The sequence below is a fragment of the Symsagittifera roscoffensis genome, chromosome 1 (assembly GCF_963678635.1).
Source record: "Symsagittifera roscoffensis chromosome 1, txSymRosc1.1, whole genome shotgun sequence".
In the NCBI taxonomy this organism is placed as follows: Eukaryota; Metazoa; Xenacoelomorpha; order Acoela; family Convolutidae; genus Symsagittifera; species Symsagittifera roscoffensis.
In genome coordinates, this window is record NC_087062.1 from 94,365,636 (window position 1) to 94,390,699 (window position 25,064).

At 35.5% G+C, this 25,064-nt stretch overlaps 1 protein-coding gene across 1 annotated transcript; it reads left to right on the forward strand.

The window, feature by feature from the left end:
• Nucleotides 1-2,690: 2,690 nt before the first annotated feature.
• LOC134857252 (cingulin-like) lies at nucleotides 2,691-24,015 on the forward strand (the record flags this gene model as incomplete). Its single annotated transcript, XM_063873635.1, is given in 16 exon segments — nucleotides 2,691-2,810; nucleotides 2,962-3,051; nucleotides 4,261-4,278; nucleotides 4,812-4,931; nucleotides 5,154-5,267; nucleotides 7,166-7,312; nucleotides 7,382-7,453; nucleotides 7,531-7,659; nucleotides 11,069-11,146; nucleotides 11,407-11,529; nucleotides 11,611-11,715; nucleotides 12,726-12,848; nucleotides 14,145-14,225; nucleotides 14,628-14,841; nucleotides 15,316-15,497; nucleotides 23,741-24,015. Coding segments are annotated over 16 exon segments (1,908 nt in total), but the record flags the coding sequence as incomplete, so codon positions are not given.
• Between the last annotated feature and the right edge of the window lie 1,049 nt (nucleotides 24,016-25,064).

Below are 25,064 nucleotides of genomic sequence, written 5' to 3' on the forward strand. Positions count from 1 at the left end.
GTGATAAAAGAATCTCAACAAAAAAAATAGATTGGGCATTTTCGTCAGTCATTGTAAAATACGCAAATTGAAAAACAATTTTTTGAGGACAAATAACAAGAAAAACAAAAAATTCAAAAAAAAAGTTTTTTATAACTTTTCAAATTTTTTTCCCAAAATTTTGAAATTTTTGATTCCTAAGATGACGCTAAAAACTTTAAAAACTAACTTCATTTGAGCCAATCTAATTTTTCAGGTCCTAAATTAAGCTTAAATAAGCTAATGTAAGCCTGCTCACTCACTTGAAATTAGACAAAAAACCAAAAATTTCAAAAACTTTTTTGATATTTTTGATGTCGTTCGAATTACGAGTGAAAGGGTTTTATTAAGATATATCACTAAACCTGATCCAATGATTATTCGGGGTAGCTGATTTTGCGTGGAAAACAAAAAGGCTGCTCGCTTGTTTTATTCGCTCGAATTAAGACAAAAAATCAAATATTTCAAACCGTTTTTTTTGGACACTGGGAAAGTTTTTTGGGTTTTTTAAAATGTTTTTTAAATTACAACTGAAAGAGCTGTAATATGACATATTATTAAACCCAGTCCGATCATCATGTGTGGTCCCTGATTTAGCGTGGAAAAAAGCACTCCAATTCCAAAATTATGTAATATGTGTTTAGCAACATATAAAAATTTCCCTTTAACTTGCCTCAAATAAAAGTTAAAAATTTTTCAGGCCGGATTAAATGGTCGCTTTAGCTTTTATAAGAGCAAAAAAAGTATTGAGCGATAATCGTCCGAAATAAGCCAAACTCGCAATTTTCAAACCGCCATAATTTTACTAAGAGTTATATCAGCTAAAAAATTTTAACATTTGAATTGGGGACATCAGTAATTTTCAGGTGGTATAAGAAAATCCATTCAAATGTGGCTCTCAAAAAATTCAAAAGTTTTTTGAAGAAAAAAGATGCACGATTAGATGACATCTTACAGATTATAGCTGCTAAGGGGAGCTTTATTTTCTATGAAGATTCAACAAAGTTTGAAAGTTTTTGTTTTCAAATATTCCATTTTTTCGTAAAAATTGGAATAAAATAGTTTGAATTTGAGAAATTTGGAATAAATAAAGTCAAAAGGATACTCTTACTTAAAAAAAGGTAGCGTTTGCTTTAATAATAGAAGTTTCTGGAAAAATTTGGCAGGATATTATTGTTCCAAACTAAATTTGGAGATTCTAACTGATCCAAATACTATGTTGATAGATGAAAAATTTATTATTCTATATTTTTATTGGGGCATTGGGGAAAAGTTAAAAAAATACGAAAAACTTCAAACTTTTAAATTAAATTTATATTAATTATTTTTTTTCAATTATTTTGTAAAACATCATAAAAAAGGTTAAAACTGAATTTTCTTCAAAAAGCCCTGAAGCTCAATCAGAACATTTAGGGCATCGCTTTGATTCGAGGAATCTTGTTTTTCATTGGTTTCCGTAAGGTTTCTGGATCTACTTAACAATCTACCCCTATTAATAAATACAGTAAATTACCCTAGTCGATCAAGGGAGGTTATCTTGCAAGATCTTGCAAGATTCTTGCAAAAGAGGGTTATCTTGCAAGATCTTGCAAGATGGAGGTTATCTTGCAAGATCTTGCAAGATGGAGGTTATCTTGCAAGAATCTTGAAAGAGGGAGGCTATCTTGCAAGAATCTTGCAAGAATCTTGCAAGATAACCATCCCAAAATTTCTGTCGAAAAACACAAAAAAAATAACAGAAATTAGGTGTAAGATCAAAAAAATTGTTTCTAGAACGAGATGCTTAACGAATAAAATTTCTAGAACGAGATGCTTAACGAATAAAATTTCTAGAACGAGATGTTTCTAAATGCTTAACGAATAAAATTAGACAAAAATCATGCGTTAAAAAGTAGTCGCATATTTGTTGTTAATTTATTCAATGAGATTAAAAGTATCAACCAATCAAATCTTTTTAATATATTCGCAATTATTGCGGCTACTGGTTTGCGAAAATTGAAGGATTATTGGCCAAAAAATTTTTGTGACGAATTGCTTTCATTAGTTCAAACCGGGGATATTTAGTTTTTTCGACTATCGATTTCTAGTTTTGAAAGTGGAATTTACTTTTTAGATTTCCAGAGAATAAAAACTTTACTTATTGATCCAGTTTTCTCAAGTCGGGTTCATGTTATCAAAAAAGCGCCCATCATAAATTGTTCTAGAAATTTAAAGAGCTTAAAGGGCTTCTATTTTTTTCTTTGAGTTTTGAAAGTTGAGATTTTTGAGCGGGCTGTGTGTATGTATGCGTAGCTAAGATTGCTTCCTTCTTCCACGAACGCTACTTGGTTGTCTTCGCGTGTAAAGCTGTTTTTGCCCAAAAAAATTGTATCTTTAAAGATCTTGCAAAAAAAGGTTATCTTTAAAGGAGGTTATCTTGCAAGATCTTGCAAGAATCTTGCAAGATCTTTTAAAGAGATGCATCCTCTTTAAAAGAATCTTGCAAGATTCTTGCAAGATCTTGCAAGATAACCTCCCTTGATCGACTAGGGTAGTACTAGAGCTTGTAATGAGAATTCTAATTTTGATGCATTCTGATTGGTCGAAAAATCGACCATTTTGATATACTCAACAATCTCCCCACTTTCGTAAAGGTGTGGGGGTTGTTAAGTAGATCCAAGTTTCTATTTCAGAGTGAAGTGGAAAAAGCTGTGAAAGAAGAGTACAAAATCAATCAGCAGTTGAACAGAGCAGTAGCCGAGACGCTAAAGCAGGAAATTAATGAGCCCCAATCACAAGCTAACATTTTGCCTGTAAGTAACTTAATTTGTTCCTACTTAAACAATTTTTGTCAGGCCAAAACGTACTTAACGTACAATGTAGATATGCAAAACTAGGGTCAAGTATCTAAGAACATTTACGATTTTTTTTTCAATGAATCGGTTCATGAAATTTTTGTTTCAGAGTTTTGGGATTGATGAGAAACTGGTCCAGTTGGAAGTGGCAGCCTCGGTAACTCCCATCCAAGCCAGCTCAGTGGCAGAGGAGATGCAGGTATAAATTTAAAGAAGATTCAAATAATACAATTAACAAAAGGCTTTGATAATTTAGCACCCGCCCCTCTTAAAGCGGGTATGTCAGCTTGGCTATGGGTTGAAATTTTCAGCAAATCCCCGTCTAATAACACAGAGCATTTAGCAAGTTTAATTCTAACTAAATATAAAGGTGGCGCGTCTTTTTGCGTCAATTAAGCATTTTCAAATATTAAGGGATGATTGTTTATTTTGTTCGGGCCGGAATTGCAGCCATGAAAAAACACAATAAGTTTTAGTCAATGTACAATTTAACTGCATCTTTACTGCAGTTTGAAATTTTGACGAAAGTTGTTTTGTTCGCTTATAGTTGAAATGTTTTCAAATTGATTTCGACTTTTTTTGAACAAGTGTTATCTCAACCAGGGGCGGATTTAGGGGGGGGGGGGGGGGCGGGGGGGGGGCGGACGCCCTCCCTTCAGGGATTCGACCCCCTGCCGACCCAAAGGGTCCCCCCTTTAATACTTTTTCAGAAATCCATTTTTGGCGGACCGACCCTAAAATTTTTCTAAAGGCGCCTTTGGCGCCAATATATACTAACTTTGAGGGGGAGCGCGCGCCAAAAAAAACGCAATTTTATTGTCAAAAATTTTCAAAAAGTGCCCAAAAACGGCTTTTTTGACTGTTTTTTCAAAAATTTGCCTGCGGCGCAGAAAATTTTACCAAAATAGGCGCAAAACAGTGCTTTGGGAGAGCTCGAAAAATCAATTTGGTCGACCTAAAAAAAAAAAAAAGGTCGTCAAAATTTTGGAAATTTTTTTCGAAAATCCGCCCCCCCCTCGAGAAAATCCTAGATCCGCCCCTGATCTCAACCATTGGGTTTGTAAGTCCACATTTGAGTTACTATAGCAAAATACAAGCGCTCTTTGCTCCGACTTTCGAAGATTTTTTTTTCATATTAAAAGATTGAAGATGAAATCGTAATAATAGATTAAAATTGTAGCGGAAAACTGATCAAAAAATAATTAATTATGATTGATTAAAATGTTCTATAGTTGATTACAATTGTTATAAGAACAAGAGATTGTAATAAAAAAACTAATTGATTGTATGGATGTTCTTAAATTTAAAAAGACTAAATTCATTATATAATCGATTATGAACGCTTGAAACTGTATGTAGCTAAACATTGAAAACTTCAATCAACACTTTCTTTTTTCACATATGTCAGGAACATGTCAAAAAGCTGGTAAGTTTCATGTTGAATCGAAACAATTGAAAAATTGAGGTAACTGATACTCTTGATTGCTTTTTTCTTTTGTTCTAAATTTTTGTTTGATAAAAAAATAAATGAAACTTAAGGTTAGAGTCAAGGGACACTTAGAGCAGCATATTTTATTTATCTGAAAAATCAGGTTTTTCAATGCTTTTACAAACGTTGTAAGGGAAATAAATATAGAAAAGTATTCTCAGATTGCCCTTCTGCAAAAAAATGAGACTAAATTTTGTAATCAAAAGAAACAAGATATTATTATGAAATTGTTATTTAGTTTAGAATATTTTCCCCAGCAGTTATTTGTTCGTTTGGGTTGAGCTTGAACTTAAACTTTTCCTGAACTCCTGATTTTTTTGACTGATTTCATATCTCTACCTAAAACGTGAAGAATATGCCTGATTTCTTAATTTATCTCAAAAGCGTATATTATAAATTAATAGATCTTCGAACGTTTAATTTTCATGATTTTTTTTTAAGAAAAAACTTGAACTTGAGTGTCGTTTCAGGCTGCAGTCGATTCCTTGATGCAGACTAGATCGGACGTGAACAAATCTTTGGATGGAATAGCAGACTCTGTCTTCGAAATTGCCGCTGAGAACTCAATTGATCTCACTTCCAAGCATCCTGTAAGCACCAAGTTCTTCTCTTCACAAAAATCTTTATGCCATAAAATTTATTTAAGAAAAACTATATAGAACAAAAGGGATTTATTCAAAATATCGCTTCCGATAGATTGAATAAATGGTTTTCCTAAAACATCAGATTCCTTTATTTCTGTTGATTATTCCTTTGAGAACCTTTTGTTTCTTTGACATTTTTGAAGAGGAACAGTTTTTTTTCTGTTTCAGAGAAATTTCTCGTTAACTGATGACAAGCTTCAGGCCACAATTAGAGCCGTTAATGAAGCTCTTTTGTCTCCGCTGGCTACAGGGAACTCCAGAGCTGAGCTAAATCAACTTCAGGTGAATGAGTGTGTTGTAGTTTCTTCATTATATATTGTATGAGTCTTGGACAGTAATCTCGACACCTATCTAGATGTCGTGATTTCATTTTTTTAGCAAAATTAGCAAAATTAGGCTTCGTAAAATGTAAATTTCTTAGTTACATCAAAAATCAAAATCCAAAATTCCTTCATTTTATGATAAATATATGAACTAACTAACTTCGGCAAAGTCACAAGCATAATAACAAACTTGGCATCCATTTATTTACAATAAAAATAGGTTCAAATGAAGACAGGAACTCTGCCTAGGATTAGCGACAGGCATTTGCTCTCACGACGCTGAATCTAATATGTGGGTATTACGAAAAAAATTTATTTAGAAGAAAAATGAAAGCAGATGGCGAATAAAAAGTTGATCTGACTTGATTCTTAAACGTAAAAGTCGAATGTGTTTGTTTTGTTTCAAAGCAAAGTCCCTTGATACCAACACTGGTAACCTTGATCATACAAGTTCGAAAAACAAAGATCTTAATTTTTCCAAAAATTCAACTACCAAAGTCTTTTTGTTTTTGAAAGTCGCTAGTCGTAGGCTCATGTAACCGGTTCACTCAAATTTCTTGATTTTGTTCAGTTTATAGCTACTGCTTCTTCTAATTGTGAAGTGCACCTGAAGTTTTCTTACCCCTGTAGATCAGGTTAGAGACTTCCATGCCGCAGTAACTAGTGAAAAAGAGGAGCTTTAGTTTATTAAGGCAACTTGAAAGAAAAAAATCATAAGTTTTGTACAAATAAACCAAAAAAGCTCCTCAAATATACTTGGTCAAAGAATATCGAAGCTTTTAGAGCCAATTCGTTACTCAGCACCCACTATGTTCTTGTAAATTGCTTGGTTTGTAGTTTTTTTTTATAAAACAATGTCGTGTAAGCCTTTACTATGAATATTACAACGGTCTAAAATCGTGTGATAAAAGCAGTTGAGTCGATACCGACTAGCAAAATCAAATTCAAAAACACAGCATAAATTTTTTTTAATTATCAGGTTCAGAGCGGAATCACGGTATCTTTCGAAAAAAAGTTCTTCGAATTTATTTTTGCTTTTCAGTACCTGATTCCGACTAGTGTTGTTTGAGCAATCGTATTTTAAACCACCATATAGAATGATTGGTGCTTTATTGTAATTTAATTGAATTATAGTAGTACTTAAGTAGATAGTTACGCTGAAACACGCATCTGATTTTTTATAGAAAACAACAATTTTGATAATTAAATTATTTGAAATGCTACTAATGTGAGGACTCCAACTCAATTTTTTATCAATCAACAGTCCGAAAAAATGTATAACCGATATCTGTTCACCTGTTTTGTTGTGTTACACAATTAAAGCTCCCACTGCAATTTTAAACAATTGTGAGGGCATTGAGGTTATGAAATTTTTACTAAATTTTTTGATAAACCATCAGGAACTGCTGAATTTATTGGGCAATTTCGGAATATCTTCAAAACTTCAGAAATATGAATGAGTTTAACAAAAAATGATTACAAACAGGAAGGTTTGAACTGGTTAGATAATGAAAACGCGATGCTAGCTTTACCAATCATAGCAAAACAATCATTCAAAATATTATAAACTTCGAAAAAGAGTTTGCTCTCATTCTTGACTCGTGCTAACTTATTAGCATAAAAACTGTATTTCACTTTGCAAACAAGTGATATCCCAACAAGTGATTCAAATGCCTGCCAATGATTCAGAATTTCCCAACAAAGCAGCTGTGAAAGTGTAGTTGAAATTTCATTTCAAAAATTAATTTAAGAAAGAAGCGATTTGTGTTTTCGATCCCCCTTAAAAATGTCGCAAAAAGTTGACTGTAACTGCTGCCAGATCTGAATTATTCTTTGGTTAAATATTTCAATTTGTAGTCGCAGCTGACGAGTAGTATAGACAGATGCTCACAGCTGGAACAGAATACGGAAGAAGCGCTTGCTTCGTACAGCATAGTCTGCCTTCACGAGGGAATTAGTCCCATAAACAACAATAACATCAGCAGATCTCAATTTAAAGACACGGTAGTATTATTAAAGAAGAACATTACCCATAGATTTATATCAGGTTTTTGCAGCTCTAAATGGTTTTAGATTGATGAAAATGTTCAAAAATTGGAAGAAGCTTCAAAACAGTTGCCAACCGACTTGCGACTTAAAATTGACGTAAGTATTCAAAAAACTCACCTTTTTGCATAAAAAACTAAATATTTCACTCAAATTTTTTGTTCAACCAATTTCAGGAAGATATCAAAGAAGTCAAAAACAGGAAAACATATTTAGACGATTCTGTTCAAATCCTACTGGACGACATTTTTGCAACATGCGAACCGCAAATGACCTCCAGAGAAATGGAACAACTATCCGCTCAGGTGTGTGTCTTTAGTTATTAACTTATCGAAACATTGTTTTTCTTAAACTCAGGGGGGTTGAGAGGTTTCCGGCGTTTCGCTATCTCCGACAAAACATTTATTTGGGTTGCGTTGAAGTTTTTAACTGCTTATCCCTTGAATTAGCCAGATTAAAAACATCCATAAAAAGCATACCTTCGATAAATCAAAAATTTGAATATTTATAAATTAAAAGAAAAATTATGCCAGTCATGTGCGATTCTAACTTTGAATTAATTTGTGAATGAATTTCAAAAATAAACTTGCTTATGAATGTTTGCTTGAACCACAAGCGCATCCAGCGAGCAATTTTCCTCTTCAAATAAAGCCCTCATTCAAAATTTTAACAAGCCCCTTTTCGCGGTGGGTTTTTTTTTTCTTCAGACAAATTTCGACTTTTTAACTAGCCGTTTTTGACGGAACTTTTTAATCCGTCTTAGAAATCGTTCCAAATTGGTTCAAGGAAGGTTATATGCCATAATTGATTTGTTAATAGGCGCAAAATCTATCACTTTGTACTTAATATGACGTGTGGGGGGATGTTTTTACATAAAATCTCAAATTTTTTCCAAAAAATTTTTTAAATTTTTTTTATTACATTGAAATTTTTCATCTTATTAATGCTCCATAGACCTTAAAAGGCAGTCGGAATTTTCAGGGCTTCGCCCTAAAACGAGCAGTCTTGTTCTCATTTTGTGCCACCTTTTTGAAGGAAAGTTGACTTCAAATGATTGCTTTTTGTTTCATTTTTTAAAGGCTTTCCTAGTGTGATTGTTGTATATGCGTCGAATGAAAATGGTTCAGAATTCATTAAAATTTTAAATTTTGCCGTGGTTGAATGGTGCTGTTGTTAGCTGGAGCAGCATTGTTAAGCGATGATTTTGTTAATGCTTTTGTGAAACTTCATTTACTGTAGAAACTTGTCCTCTTGTATGGAAGTAGAAAAATATAAGCTTAGTGGTCGATAGCGGCATTGAGCATCCGGAAAAAGTGCCAAGTTTTGGAAAACGAGAAAATATCCAGACCCTGAACTTGTATCGAGCTGTTTCCTCTCTTGTGTTAATGAAGTTTTGTCAAATAAAACAGAACAAAAAGCTACTGAAGGGTTTATCAATATCACCCAAACAATCTTTTACTCAATTTGAACAAGTAGTGCTTCGCCAGTCAATATACGGAGCTTTGCTTGAAGGCTGCGGTATTTAGTTGTTTCAAGATTTCTTTCGGATATTAAAAAACCGGGACCAAAATGCCTGTATAAAAACAACTATGAACTCATTTTGGCTCTGCGGCTGATTCCAGCTATCATTTCTTAAATCATTTATAATGATCAATGTTGTTTTAAAAACTGGTCATTGAGAACGTCAAAATTTTTCATAGAAGTTTGACATCAATGACGAGATAGTCTCACACTTCCATTGAACCTATATCAAAGACAAAACTATTGCAAAAAATGTGATCTTTTTTTTTGGCAACTTTTCAGAATCTTTCCGAAGAAGCAGCGGCTGGATTAATCTGGATAGCGATCGCCGGAGAAAGATTGCATCTTGGTGTTGCTTCTCTTTTAGGGAAAACTAGCCGTATATTTAAAAATTAGATGCAGCAATGTAAAAACTCGATATTTTCAAATCTATAAGAGCAACAGCTTTTCCTTAGTTCTGTTTGCTTAACAATTTTTTCAATTTTCAAAACAACTATATGAGTTTATGAAAAACATGCATTTTATGAGTTTCTGGTGGTCTGGCATTAGGTTCCTGTTTGCTGATAATGTTTGCTGATTTGAAAATGTATGTTTCGTTGTCCCACGCTCCGCCATCCAGAACCACCTTGCCCTGATACTGAGGAGTTTACACTTCCTTTTTGAGTCTACCAAAGATTTCTAGAAAGTTTTTTGAATTCGGCTTAAGCAATTAATTACGCGGAAAATGATCTTTAGAACAATGATTATTGAAGCACATGCACTATCCACTAAGCTAAAAAAGACTTTGCAATTCAGGATTTGCTCATTTAATAATTAGCAGCAATGCATAACTATGATGAAACTCAATTTAAATTTTTTGGTCCTTCTCGATTTGAGTTTTTTTCTGATATAAAACAACAAAGTGTAATTCTCGTTGATTTTTATTCACATGCCGCAATCATTTTATCAAATTATTCTAACTGTTTTTTGATTTGCTCAGAATCTTTCTGTTTTGTTAGTTTTTGAAGGCTGGAGTTTTTTTAGTTGCTCTTAGTTCATGGAAAATGTCTTGGGCTAGATTGGAACACATGGTAAGATAGTACAAACTTTCTCACAAACAGAACGTGGAACCTTCGATTGGAGCAGGGTAGAATTTCTTGGAGCTATTGTTTAACCAAAAATCAAAATTCCTCCATCTTTTTCAGTACGATGTTTTCAATTGATTATGTTTATACCGCAAAAAGAACTAATTTTGGGCCAATCATCGTCGTTTCTCAATTTCTCAAATTGTTTGAAGAATTTTTTTGCTTAATCAACAATATTTTATTTGTTTTCAGGTATAGTTTCAAATATTTCACCCAACCTAACTTTGTCAAAAAAATACAATTTTTGTGACGTTAAAGAGTACTCCAGTTGACCAAAATCTAATCATTCAGTTTTGTTTCATGAAAAAACGCTCATCATACATTCTAATAAAGCTCCCAACAAAATTATCCAACTAGCCCTACCGACATGATTTTGAAAAACGGAACTGTGTGAGTATCCTTTTCCATAAATGAAGATCATTTAGTTTTTTAAGCTTTTTTACATTTTTTGTTTGCTATGAAATACAGAAGCCAAGAACAATCTTACCCCAAAAAAAAACCGAAAAAGGATCAATCAGAAAAAGTTCATTTGTAGATTTGCCATTCATGTTAAAACAAAAAACTCACACCGATCTTCAACAAAAAACGTAAGTTTTTGTATCTGGCCAGATAATTTCTACTTTGAAAAAAAAAATTTCTAGGGTTAAAATTCGTGGCCTGTTACTATAAATAAAATATCTGGCTTTTCACAGATACTCAATAGGTGTTTTATTTTTTTTATTTTTGTTTTAAAAAATTGTGTAGAAAATTTTTGTCGAAAAAATTTTTATCGACTAACCTTAACGTTATTTTATTCTGGTCTTCATGTTTAAACTGCTTTCCGATCATTTTCCTAAACTAAAATATGCATGACCAGCAGTTTTTCAAAATATTCAAAAATGTTACAGCTACTTCTGTAAAAAACCTTGAATGAAGCAGTTTGATTTTACATTTTTTCTGATATTGTGAATTATCAGTTTGAATGAACGCAATTTATTTGTAGATAAAATGCTAGTTGTACATTTTTTATGAATGGTTTTTATGACAACCATTTTCAGTGCTGAGTTCAGCCAGGTGTGCATCTATTTAGGTGAAAGAGTGTGCAACTGTGACCTCCGTCGCATCCCTTCTTCAGTCCAGATCAGTGGAACTTACGCCAGTACAAAAGGTATTTTTTATTCTGTTTTTGCTTGAAGCCAGTCGCTTTTTAATCAATTTTTTTTTTGAAAAGTCTCAAAATTGACAGGAAATTTGCATTGATAAACTGAGCAACACAAATTACCAATAACACAATGACCCGGATTTGTTTAAAGCGATGAAAACTAGTTTTCGAAAAAGTACCTTTTCTGAATATTCAATTTAATGTTTCTGAAAAGATCATAACTATCACTATACTGAATTGAATCTCTCATTTTTTTCAAACTCCAGAAGTCACTCGCCAAACTGATATCCGACGAGAATTATCTGAAAGCGAAGGTTGCAGAGTCTTTGGGGAGTAACGTAGCGAGCCTACTCGGCAAAGGAGATCGCATTCCGGTGGCCTTGATTGAGGTAAAACATCATAGAATCTCTTCAAATTAACCGACAGTTTCTCAAGTTGAATAGTGTTTGCATCTGATTAAACTATTTTAGACACTTGGACAACCTCATACAATTCAGGCTGTTTCTGAAGCTCAGGCGACTCTAATGAGAATCCCAATGTCATCTGAAAATTCTGACAGACTCTCCGATATCAAGGCAAGCTTAATTCAACAGCAGATTTGTTTCCTTAATGATTTTTAAAACGCTTCCACAGGGGCCGATTTAGGGGAAGAGAGGGTTGGACCCCCCCCCCCCCCCCCCTTAGGGATTCGACCCCATGCCGACCCAACCCGCGCCAAAATATACTAACTTTGACTGGGGAGCGCGCGCCTAAAATCCCTATTTTTTGGTAAAATGTTTTCCAAAAAATGCCTAAAAACGCCTTTTTTGGCGGCGCAGAAAATTTGGCCAAAACAGGGTCTTTTACTGCTTTAGGAGAGCTCGGAAAATCAATTTGGTCGATCTAAAAAAAAGGTCGATAAAATTTTCGAGTTTTTTGAAAATCCAAACCCCCCCCCCTCCCCCCTCCCTCGAGAAAATTCTAGATCTGCCCCTGCGCTTCCATACAGGCGCGGATCTTAAGTTTTCTCGAAGGCTGCGGGAGGGCTGTTTTTCAAAAAAAAACTGTCGAAGTTTTAGTCGAAATTTATATAAATTCAACCAGATTGATTTTCTGAGCTCCACCAAAACACTACTTAAACCGTATATTGAGCGTCTAAATCGAGTTTTGGAAACAAAACTGGCCAACAACGACATTTTAGGCTTTTTTTGGATTTTTGGCCAAAAATTGCTTTTTTGGTCAGCGCTCTCCCCTCGTATTTAGAAATACTTAGGGGTAGAAAGTTTTTAGGGTCGATCTGCAAAAAATGGATGTCGTACAATAGTACTAAAATGGGACCCTTTGGTTTTTCGTGGGGGGGGGGGGGGGGTGAATCTATGAGAAGGGGAAAAGCGTCCACTCCCTAAATCCGCTTATGCTTCATGGCTTATTTTAAAAGCAAGGAAATTAAAACTGATAGTCAAAAACGCTAATAGCCACAACTCAAAAGTCTTTTTTTTCCGCTTAATTTTTCCGAGAATCTGGAAATTAAACAATTGCAAATGCAAGAAACTATATTATTTGAAAAAAAAAACTGAAAACTTTATGATTTGAAAATGTGTTCAAGTCGAGGAGTGAAGAATTGGTTGAACAGATGAACGAGTTGAACACCCGAATAGAAAGTGCGGCCATTGGCATCATAAACAGTAACGAATTCCTTGCACAGTCGCCTCAACTTCTCACCTCATTGGCAAGTTCACCATTTAATAAATAAATTTAAAAAAAAACGAGTTCAATTAATTTTGCAAATATCTGAGACTCTGGAACACCTGTGAACGGACCTGCAGGTCCAATGGTGTTATCCTATATAGTTAAATTGTTGCGTGGTTTGTCCATTTATTAATTTAACTGCCCACAATGGAACTGCCCGAATGCAATTTATTATTATTACTATTATCATCATATTAATAAACAAGCTTTGATGCGTGGTAATCAGCTTTTTTTTTACAGATCGTTCTCACTGGAATTTTTTGGTTGAACTTCTGTTTGCTTTTGACTAAGGTCATAAAAGTAGGAAAAATTTTCCTGGCAGCCAACGCAAAGAACTAACTACTTGCAAAGATTCTTTATACTTTGGCAAGAAGAAAATAAAAAGACAATTGCGTGGTAAAAATAAAAAGAGATTTTCCAGAGATTTTTTTTCACTATTTAATTTGATCAAAATGACGCTGAAATGACGAAAAATATTTAAAAAAAAAATTTCAGCACATTTTGGATATGAGAGTTGGAACGCTGCCCGGGTCGAGGTCTGCGATTAATTTTTCGACTTTTTCGTTGGTGGAAATGTTAATTCCGCGACCAAAAATCCATAGTCTGGACAGGGCATTAAGTCGCGGACAATCTCTAGAAATACACTATTTCGGTCGCGATAGTAGAAAAATTAGTCGCGGCATGGTCAAAAAGTAAGTCGTGGCGGTCGAAAAATTAGTTGCTCAAACCTCAACTAGTTTTTCGACAGCCGCGACTAATTTTTCGATCGCCTCGCCTAATTTTTCGACCAAGCCGCGACAATTTTTTTGACATCTGCGACTAACTTTCTTTCGGTCGCGCCGGTCGCGGTTAACTTTCCTTGGGTAGCGCCGGTCGCGGACACGTTGCCTCGGTCCGCAAAGTCTGAACACACCAAATTTTGGTCGCGGCGGTCTGAAATTATCCAATTTTGGTCGCTACAGTCTGGAAATACCAAAATTTGATCGCGACCGTCTGGTCATAAAAGCAAAACCTCGACCCGGGTGGAGCTTTATAATATCGTAAAATCGAGGGTTTCAAATCGTTTTTCAACTGATGCCAGATTGCTTGAACGAAAGTTTTTAGTCAATTTGTCTTGAAACTGAAACAATTTTGAAGAATACTTTGGAATTCGAATCATGATACGAGGGCTTCAATCTGGTACCACAATAAATCAAATGCAAACTTTTTAAGGGTACTTAAGTTCTCGTTGAAAAAAAAACGCGCCAATGAATGCCATATTTTTCTCTGACTTTAGAAATCGAGTCATAGCCCTGAGGAAAAATTGAAGATGCTTCTCAGTGCTACGGAAGAAATCAACCTGAACAACAAAGAACGGGTAAACTTGTTTAAGAGTACTGAACGCAGTGAAAACTCTTATATAGGCCTTGGTGTTTTTTTGGAGTTAAACAGGGTTTTTTCAGGAGAATGTCTTGTAATTCTCTAATAACTACAGATGTGCATTCATACATATTAATGCTTTTATGAATTAATGCTTTTAGGTATATATGCGTTCTTTTGATTTTAATTGAAATTCATCTGCTGAAAGTGACGTAAATAGCTCTCCAAATACAAGCGGGAAACTCTATTTTTTCTGTGAAATTCGAAAGTTGAGATTTTAATAACAAAGTCAGTGTTTTTTTTCCTGTTTACTTGCGTTCATTACTCTTTTCCAACTGTATGTGGTCTAAATTTATAACCAATTCAACTTAAAAACAAAAAAATCCTCATTGCGTTTTAGAACGAACTATGCAAGCTAATTGAATTGATGCACCTTGTGGATAACGAAGCGCTAAAATTGAAGACAGATTGTGATCGCGAAACAGTCAACTCAATCAAACAAAATGCACACTTAGATGGAAGATCGAACAAAACTTCACCAATTATCGAAGAAAATTTCATCGAGTCGAAAAAGTTGAACACAATTGCACAAGCTGTTACTCCAGGCAAACCAGGTAAATCAGACATGGGATGTGGCCGAGGTCAATTTGACCCAGTTTGAGAAAAACAAGCTGGAAATTTTGAAAATTGTTTGTATTGTTCGCATGATTTAAAGCACTGTATTTGGAAGCAAAAACAGACAAATTGAGGGAACTCAAGCCACTCAAAGACTTTAATACGAGCTGTCTTTCTGCTGTAGAAAAGATCTTTTAATATCAAAGTTTTGAAATTTCAAAAATATTTTTGTTGCTGATTTTCAGCAGGTGTTGATTCCACATTTAGACATCCTTTTAAGCAGACGGGTCAACAAGTAGACAATTACAGTTTTCACCAATCAGAGTCGAGATAAAAGAAATAAACGTACGCAATAATTATTCACGCGTAAAATTGTTTTTTGTCTCAATTCTGATTGATTATTAAAGTATTTGTCTGTTTCATGACCTGTTGACTCAAACAGTTGTCATCTTGTGGCTATTCAACTTTTTCAGCATCAATCAATAAGCTCCCGAGAGACGAAGTGGACAGCATATTGGGTCAATCAAGGGTCGGTGACAAGCTTGAGTCGTCCGAGTCCAGTCGGAAAATGCAGAAGGAGAATATGCTGCTGAATACCAGGGTGCTGGAACTGCAAAGTGTGCTAGAGAAAACAATGAACGAGGGCAAAAAACATGTAGGAGAGATAATTTTTGGGGTTAAAAAACATAGCGGCCTAGAATCATTCTTAGATTCTATTGGACAAAATCGACGCAAATTGATGTTTTCGTTTTAAAAAATGAGTTTCACAATTTCAAGTCCCACTTCACAATTATTTACTTCGCCTGCTTGAAATGAAACCGTTGAGAAATGTTACCACAAATGATCAAAACAGAGCTTTCAGATTCACATCAAACTTGTTATCTTTAAATCCAAATATTGGTTCTTCAGAATGAAATTGAATGCTATAGCTCAGATCAACTGTTCTCGGTCGACGCAAGAAGTTAAATGTATATCCGTATCCAAAGCTTGCTTTTCAGTAAAAAACTGCCTTTTTTAGGTGTAGAATAAGTTAATGTGTAATTTTGTTAACTGGTGCGTTTTCTCTTTTTCAGGAAAAATTTTAAAACTGTCCACACTCAAGTTATACTTTGGTAGTCTGATTTAAAATTTTTTATAGTTCTCATTTTAAACCAGAGAACCAATGGAAGGCAAAAATCGCATATTTTACTGAAATGAAAATGCAGCAAAAACTTAATTCGTTGTTTTTTCAAGAAAAATGTCATTCCGTTCAGTTACTTGTTTAAATTTTAGCAAGTATTCAGTTACCTGGCCAATCCGTTCGGATTCTAGAACAGCTAATACTCAGCGGTATGACATGGCGCAGTCAGCAGGATACAAGAACGCGCTAAGTATCCAACCATTTCGGCAAAAAGCATCAGTAGATCCACCTTTGAAATGGTTCAAGTGGACGGCCATGATGAAAATGGCAGTGTTTGCCAAAGACGGATTAGAAGTAAGAGATTTACTCAGAACAAAACCTCCAATTGTCAAACCACTTGAATCAATTTGCAAAATTAAAATAAGGCAAAAAGAGGCCCAAAAGTGCAACCAAGATATCTGCAACCAAGAGCAAAAAGTAAATTGGGAAAACAACGCAATAAAATTCAGAGACAGGGGCGTTCTATGTAACAACATTCCAAGGGACATGTAGACGCCAAACTAAGAAGTTGCATATTCTTATGCCTGAAAGTGGAAGGTCAACGACCATTCCAACAGAAAACACCGGTACTGGTCATCCAATCGACAACTACAAAAAAATTCATGCGCATACTCGAAGGTATTTTTTCTTGAAAAGAACCTTAGCGTTTGATAGATATAATTTCATCAGCCAAAAAGAACGAAAGAAAGAAACTTTGGAAAAATTTCATGCCAATCTCGTAGAACTAGCACCACGCACTGACTGTGGAGACAGAGAAGATGAAAGGGTTTGTGACATGTTTACGGCCGAGATGTCAAAAGAGAAGATAGCTGAAGAACTCCTAACAGAAACCAGATCCCCTCAAGAAGCATACGAATTTGCAGTCGAAAGAGAGAAAGGGATACAGAGAAGCAAAACAGTAAAAAAAAATCTGCTTGGAGCGGTATCAACCACAACGGCAACAGTTAAATAGGAGCCAATGTGGCACAACAACAAAGCGGAAGAGGCGCCCCATCGGTTATCAAAACCACCAAATAGGTCGGGTTTTTTCGAAAGGTCAAACTAATTTCCCCCAAGAAAACTACAACGCAAGGGGTAATCAAAATGAACAAAACAAACAGAACAGAACGTGTTACAAGTGTGCAGACAATTTGGCCCAAACCACCTACAGTCATGCTCAGCGAAAGACAAAACGAGCACAAAGCGTGCTAAGCGCGGCCTCTTTGCAAAGGTAAGCAGATCAACACACTTCAACTACATGCATGAGACGAAAAAAAGTTAACGCGAAGACGAAGAGGAAGAATCCACTGACGTTGTAGATAACAACGACCCATTGGCTTATGCAGAATTTGCATTATCGAATACGCGGAAAAAAATACCACAGGACAACTTAACCATTTTAGCGATTTCAAAAGCATTTGACATAAAAAAACTCGAGAAAAATCCAAATAGATGGTTTAATTGGTCATATTGTGAAATTGAAAATGGAAACAGAAAACATATTTGCAATCGCCGATTCAGGAAGTCAATTGGCTTTCTTCAACTAAAAAATGGCACTGATATTAGGAACAAATGAACGACCAGCAGCATCAAGTAGATCCCACCGGAGGATTCCGCTCGAAATCCTTCATGTTTTAACGGCAAAATTATCCCGAAAGGGCGTCTGATAATCGCGGCGGAAGGTTGGGCCATACAATTAGCACTGTTCATCACTGTAGACGACCAGAAAGCAAAAATAATTGGACGGAGCATACGGCCAAAAATTGGCTTCAAATTAGCACAAGACAAACCACAACATAACCAGATCCTTAATACTTACAAAAAAGAAGAATTTTTGAAAAAAGTAACTAAAAGTTCGTAAAGGCTTTTTCCAACAACTCTAAAAGTGTAAAGTCAAAAACCACCTAATGCAAAGTTACTTCATAAAGGACGTCAACCCAAATCACCAAAAAGCTAGACGAGTACCAGTTTCAACAAATATCTACAAAAACGAGTAAAGACCTAATTCAACGAATTGATAGATCAGAAGCGCATTGAAAAGCTAGTTGAATAATTGGATGAACAATTCATCAGCAAAATTGAGACAACAAAAAAAACCAGACCTTGAAACTAGCGTTGGTTTCAAAGAAAATCAGCAAAATCATCCACAAACGTAAATATCAGAAGCCCAACATCGAACTTCCACTAGACAACATCGGCCAGATCACCAAAACGGAAGAACAGAAGAAAACTTTATTCTCAACACATATATTCGCAAATCTCTCGGGGTGTTAAAACACGAAATCAGTGCAACTTCAGCTTAATAGGGGTAAAACTACGGAAACATACCGATTCCGAACCGGATTTTACGGCCTTATGGTTATGCTGGCCGAATTTCAAAAAGCTATAGTTCTTACACTTACAAACTGCAAAAATTTAATCGAGAATCTCGATGACATTTTAATTGAAACAAAATGGTCAAAACAAACACACAAAGAACTGTTACAGAACGTTTGGAACAAACTAAACGACCAAACTCCAGCAATATCACTAGACAAATACAAATTTGCGTGCAAGCAGGTAAAATGGCTCGATTACAACATCAATAGCGAGGGCAAAAAACCCTTAACTCGGAAAACAGACACAAATAAAAAAATATTTAAACAACTAAAACTTTTCATGGGTTCAATACACGACCTCACGAGATACATACCAATTTTTGCATAGACTGCATCAGCACTAAAACCACTACTAAAAAACTCAGATAAACACAAAACTTAAGAGTGGAAGCTGGAACACACAACGGCATTCCACGAAATCTCAAAACTCGTATCTAAAATAACTCAAAACAAACAATTTAACCAAAGCTTAGAGACCCGTGCTTTGCGACTTTTCTACCTTTGGGTTAGGAGCCGTCCTAGAGCAATTTACCGATGAGGGCTGAGTAGCATTATCATATGCCTCGAGGTTAATAATATCCACAGAGGAAAAATACTCCGTGAATGATTTAGAAAAATTAGGTATCGTGCAGGCGATCGAAAATTTCAAATATTATTTATACGGAAAGAAATTCACCGTCATTACAGACCACCTAGCTTTACTCAGCGCATTAAACGCTAGCGAAAGAAAACCTAGCCAAAGCAGGCTCACTAGATTTAATAGATTAATCCCTTTTTTTTATATGAAACAGTTGGCAGGACAACAATGGGACTAATTGACTATTTGTCCAGAAAAATGGCAGGATTAGCGCTGTCCCAAGCGAGTGTCATGACGAAATTGTTCTGGCGTCAAATAACTTGTTCATTTCCCTTCCAGCCTTGAATTAACTGAAAACGCATACTAATAAGCTAGCCAATCAAGATCGAGCACTAAATCGGCTGGTTGAAAAGAGCGCTGAAAATGAAGGACCTCTACTGCACAATTGAAACCTCAAGTGCTTTTCAAATCTTCCACACATATCGAAAGCGGTCAACCAGTCCAAATCTAAAAACATTCACTTGCAAAAACAGTCAAACAATTAGCTGACCACAAACTCAAAATAATCAAACTACATCAATATCATCGATACATACAGCGGAGGAGAACAAAGAAAATTGATTGGGAGAAAAACATAAGGGCTTCAAAGGGAGATTCAACTCCGATAGCGCATGATCCCGAGGGGATGCAGCTCCAAAAAGCGAATAATCCACCACGAGTGAGAAACACGGAGCTGACCTGGAAAGGGAATCGTACAGAAAGGAAAGCTTGTCCAACCCGAGATGGCACGAAAGAACAACGACAACCTTTGAGCGATGGACTACGTCATCTTTTTATTCAACTACATCGAGCCCACAACGCACGAGAGCTGATAACAAATACGAAAGCCCAAAGTTTCGCCAAAAATCGTTTTCGCAGACAGTCCATCAAGTTCCCAGAAAGTAAAAAAAAAACGAGGAGGGAACAATTTTCAGAAAAGCTATACCATACGTCACATCCAAAAGTCCCAAAAACGGAATCAGAGACCCAAACAACCACAAACAAAAAACAACAAAACGATGCCCAATCGCAAACCGAGCTGACAGTGGAAGCGTACGAGCAGTATGAATACTGCGTAAGCAGAGTTAATCCAGAACAACAGTATACAGGGGAAACATCGCCAACCGAATCACTCCCAACGATGACCGGAAAACAACATGAAGCCAACCACAAACTCTTAATGTCAAGCGTGGTAGCAAATGAACTAAGCCACATGAGACAAAAACCAATCGAATCATTATCAAAAATTTCAAGAATTCAAGTACTAGTTCACTAAACAACCAAAAATGGAAAAACGCAAAACACGCGTGTTTAGATCGGGAAAACCTGATGCATCTTTCACAAACGCAAAAGGTTATGCAAGGCATACAATGCTGGTCCAAAAGTGAAGTCAGAATCAACAAGCGCCCGATAAAAAATCTACCGGAACGCGACCCTAACGAACACGGAAACCAAAAAAGCACAAAATGGTTCAAGTGTGAGAAAAAGACATTCACCAACTAAGGAAGAGTAAGCCCTAGATTTCAGACAAAAAGAACACAAAAAACAGGTGGACACTAGCACTATGCAACACATTCAACAAGTAGCAGTAAAAAAAAGTACCAATCGCAACAAAGATTGAAGATCCAAAAACATTCGAGCAAAAGTTTAAAACAAAAGATGGGAAAATATTAACATACACCCCATACACACTGCTTGGGTACAAAATCGAGGAAAACAACATTGATTGCTGAAGAACAGCGGATTCGATTTTGTCCCAAACCCACAAATCTGCGGACTATCTAGACTAACCCGATCATTAGCATAGACTCTCCAAAGAAATATTCTATAGCGTCACCGAAACAACAACAACAAATACAATACGGAAATATTTGGAGCATCAAAAGTCTGATCCATAAGATAGGGCCTCAAAAAGAACTCAACGGGATGCGTGGTGTGCACGTAAACTCTCTAGACATTCAAACCAGAGACAAGCGACAACATCAACGTAATAGACTTCGTATCTCCATTCGAAAAATAAAGGAGCAAACAAACACAGGTGATCACGACAAAAGAAAAGAAAAGCAAGGAAAATGGTGACAAGTGCCCAGAGGAAACAAACACAGAGGAAGATCATGAGGAAAAGAAAAAAGCAATTATATGCACAAACCACAATCGAAACAGAAAAAATTAAATACGCAAAAGAGTCCTACACGGACTTAAAACACAAAATTAGTCTCTAAAGTAACTAAGAACTCAATTATTTTTAAGAAAGAGGGAGAAATGTCATGTGGCTAGATTGGCGTAAATTGATATGACGTAATTTAATATGACTTTGACCAACAAAGACAAAACCGTGTCGGTGATCATAATCGCTCACTCCTCTTGAATACATTATAACGTTGATTCATTTTTTCAAACTTTAATAAGTATTGAGTTATCTTGCCAATCCGTTCTGGTTTTAAAATAGCTCATACACAGCGGTATGACAAAATTATTTCATTTTCTAGATTTCTCAGTGAAATAGAAAAACCGGAATCCATTTTCGCAAGTTTTGTTAAAATAACCGAAAAAAAACAAAGAATTTTTTTTGAAGTTCGGCTATTGTTTAACTTCCAAGTTATAAAAATAAAATGTTAAAAACTCCCCGGAATGAACTATCTATGATAATCTTTGGTGTTTTGATATAGAAATCAGTGTTTGAAATTTTTGATTCAAGATCTTATCAGTGGTATTGTATCCATAATTAGGCCTGAAACATCAGTCAATCAGTATTCAAAACCATGGTACTGAGTCATGTCTCAAATATTTCTAAAATGGAGCTAACATTTTGGCTTTTTGCCATTGAAAAGTTTCAAATCTAGCAATATTTTCATTATCACCAAAAAGCAGAAGATTAAGAAAATAAAACTATTGGCATTGCCAAAAAACTCTGAAAGTATCAGTTAGAGCATAAGATGACGAAATTTCCATTATTGTTTTTGCATTATCATTGACCGCTCTTGCTTACAAAAAATCGTATTTTTGGCTTGTAACAATTATAGAATGAAAACTTTGCTTTGTGTTCCAATCTTTTCTTTTTGCTTCAGTTAAAGTCGAAAGTGTCAAAAATGAAAAAGCAAAGATCTGCTAAATCAAAACAAATACTAAATCAAAATTTCTGGTATAATTCAGTCAGTTTTTCTTTCAATTTTCTGTAATCTATCAGGTCGAATCTAAGACACGCTGACAGTTTATTTACCAGAAAAGGTAGTCGCTACCAAAAATTGTTGTTGCCATTTTTTTTTCAGCTTTGGGATATGGAACGCGTTTCTGGGTACTTGTCGGGTCTCGTACGATTTTTTAATGCAGGGCATAACGTGATCCTGAATATAACATCTGTAGTTGTTGTTAGCAACTTTGTGGAAGAAAAGGAGATCGTATATTTCGTGATATAATGAAAGAGAAAATAATAGAACTTTTCAAGTCTTTGCATATAAGGCATAGCCGAAGAGTTTAGATCAATCTGGTATCTTTCTTTTGAACATCTTCAATGCCTCATAGTTCTGTTTTGGTTGGCTTCCACACCTCAGACCCGTTTAATATAATTGGTAAAATGTAGCCACAGTATTTATTTAGTTTTGATGATAGTGATGACGATTTTGACAAATTTCGCTCGACTTGGAACAGTGCCCCTATGGCTTTTGACACTCGCTGTTCACAGTTGGCAGACCAGGTGAAGTTTTTCGATATTACGATTTCCAGATCTTTTTCGTTATTAGGCTCTGAAATTTCGTATTCACCTAACTGAATTTCATGCGATGTACAATTTGATTTGAAGATCAAGTTATGACATTTTGATAGATTTAAACCCATGTTGTTATCACAGCACCAGATGATTATGTCTGTTTGTAGATCTATAGGGTTTACAGATAACAGCTTGTAGTCTTCCGCATAGCCAAAGCAACTGGATTCCAAGCCACTCGGTAGATCATTTATGAAGCAAAGAAAAAGTAACGGGCCCAATATTGAACCTTGTGGAACTCCGCTAGTAACATCAAGTCAATTACCGAGCTGATTTCTGATTCGAACGCTCTGCTGGCGATTCTGCAGATAGCTTTTAAACAACTTTCTGAGTTATCATTGATCCAGTGTGTAATTTAAATAGAATATTTGACCCAGTGTTACAATTTAGGCAACCATGAGATGCCTGTAAAATATGGCTGAAAATTTCTGTGCGCTCAATACGTATCATGAAACAGTCACGTGACTTAGAAGTTGCAATTTTTTGAATTGATTGAGCAAAATAAAGAGGTTTTCTCTACATTATTGTCGTTTTCTCTGCAATTATGAAATTTTCACTCATGCTGAAATTTTCACTCAAGCTTTTTAAAGTTACTAGGAAAGAGCTAGCCGGATCGGTGAATAGGAATGTTTGTTCCGAAAAAGTAAAATAGCCAGTATCTCATGACTAGTCTCAGAGAAGTTGTTGCTGAAAACCCTCGAAAATAAAATAAGAAATTTGAACTAATGGGCTAAACTTTTTTGAGACGCTAACGAGCTTGAGTTCCACCTTATGCCGCAGAAAAACGTTGATTACAGAACTAAAATTTTAATTGGCACGGCATCTTTTTCAAAAATTTTTTTAAACTGTTATTATTGTGATCGGATCTTAAGAACATTATAGTTGAATCAATTTTAGTATTTAAACAAAATTTCTTCGCTTGACTTCATTCGGATATTTTTGTTTTGCAGTTTTTTGTATCTAAAAATTTCTGTAATTTCAGTTTTCCGACGCCAGTAAACACGACAAGCTAGTTCGCCAACTGTACAACGAAAACGCCGAACTGGCTAAACGATTGGTTCACATTGAGAAAAAGTCAAAACAAGAAGGCGGCGAAAGAGAGAGGCTAGACGAGAAACACAGGGCGCTTCTGAAACTCTTCAGACAAGTCTGTCAAGCTGCTTCCTCGGAGTAGATTAAATTTTGTACATCTGTATTTTGACAAAAAAAGTTTTATGTTAATCATCAAGATAAAAACTCATTTTATTGACTTATTGACTGCTAAGACGAGAGTGAGAAATTGTTTTTTGTTTGTTTCAATGCTCTCAAAAAAAGGTTGCTCAGATTAAGAGTGTATCTAGGAGTGTATCTAGAGTGTAAAAAAATCTTTTGAAAAAAATACACTAAAAATAGCGAAAACTGGCGCTTTTCTGGCGCGCGCTCCCCCCTAAAATTTAGTATATATTGGCGCCAAAGGCGCCGGCGCCCTCAGAAAAACTTTTGGGTACATCAGCCAAAAATGGATATCACAAAATAGTTCAAAGGGGCGACCCTTCGGGTCGGCAGGGGGTCGAATCCCTAAAGAAAAAAAGCGTCCGATCCACCGCCCTCCCCCCTAAATCCGCCCCTGGCTCAGATGCCAATCCGTGTCAAGTTGCTCACCTTTGTGTCGACTGTCTCGACAGAATTCGAGCATGCTTCGACTTTGTCATCCAGAAAAAAGCAGCTGGGTATATAAGTTTTTTCCGCTATTGTTGTTTGTATCGACCAGTTCGACTGATTATGGATGACTTTTTATTTCAATTTCCGCCAAAAAAATGTTGGACAAAAAAGATTTTGGCCAAATCAATCAATGCACAAAATGGATTCTAGGGAACTTTTTTGCGGATGAAAATCTCACCTCAAATGAATGTTTTGGTTAATGCAACATGGTGATGCAAAATTTTTAGGCGTCTAATTTGTTGCCCAAAGGTTTGGGTATGAGCTCGACCAAATTCTCGTAGCTACGAAAAATCGGTGGAACACATATCCAAACCTTTGGACAACAAATTAGACGTTTAAAAAACTTTCATCACAGAGTGTTGCATTAACCAACACATTCAATTGAGGTTATTGGAACCTGATCTAAACTACATTTTATGATTGGATAAATTAAATGTTTTACCAATGTAAAGTATTTAATATTAACCAATCATGATCCATCTAACTAACAACCCACTTATTTGTAAGTGCTGAAGTTACTTGTAATTTCAGCACCAGAGAGATTTGAATTTAACTTAGAAATTAGTTGGACTCTCCCGAGCACTTCAGCAGCCGCAATAAACCAG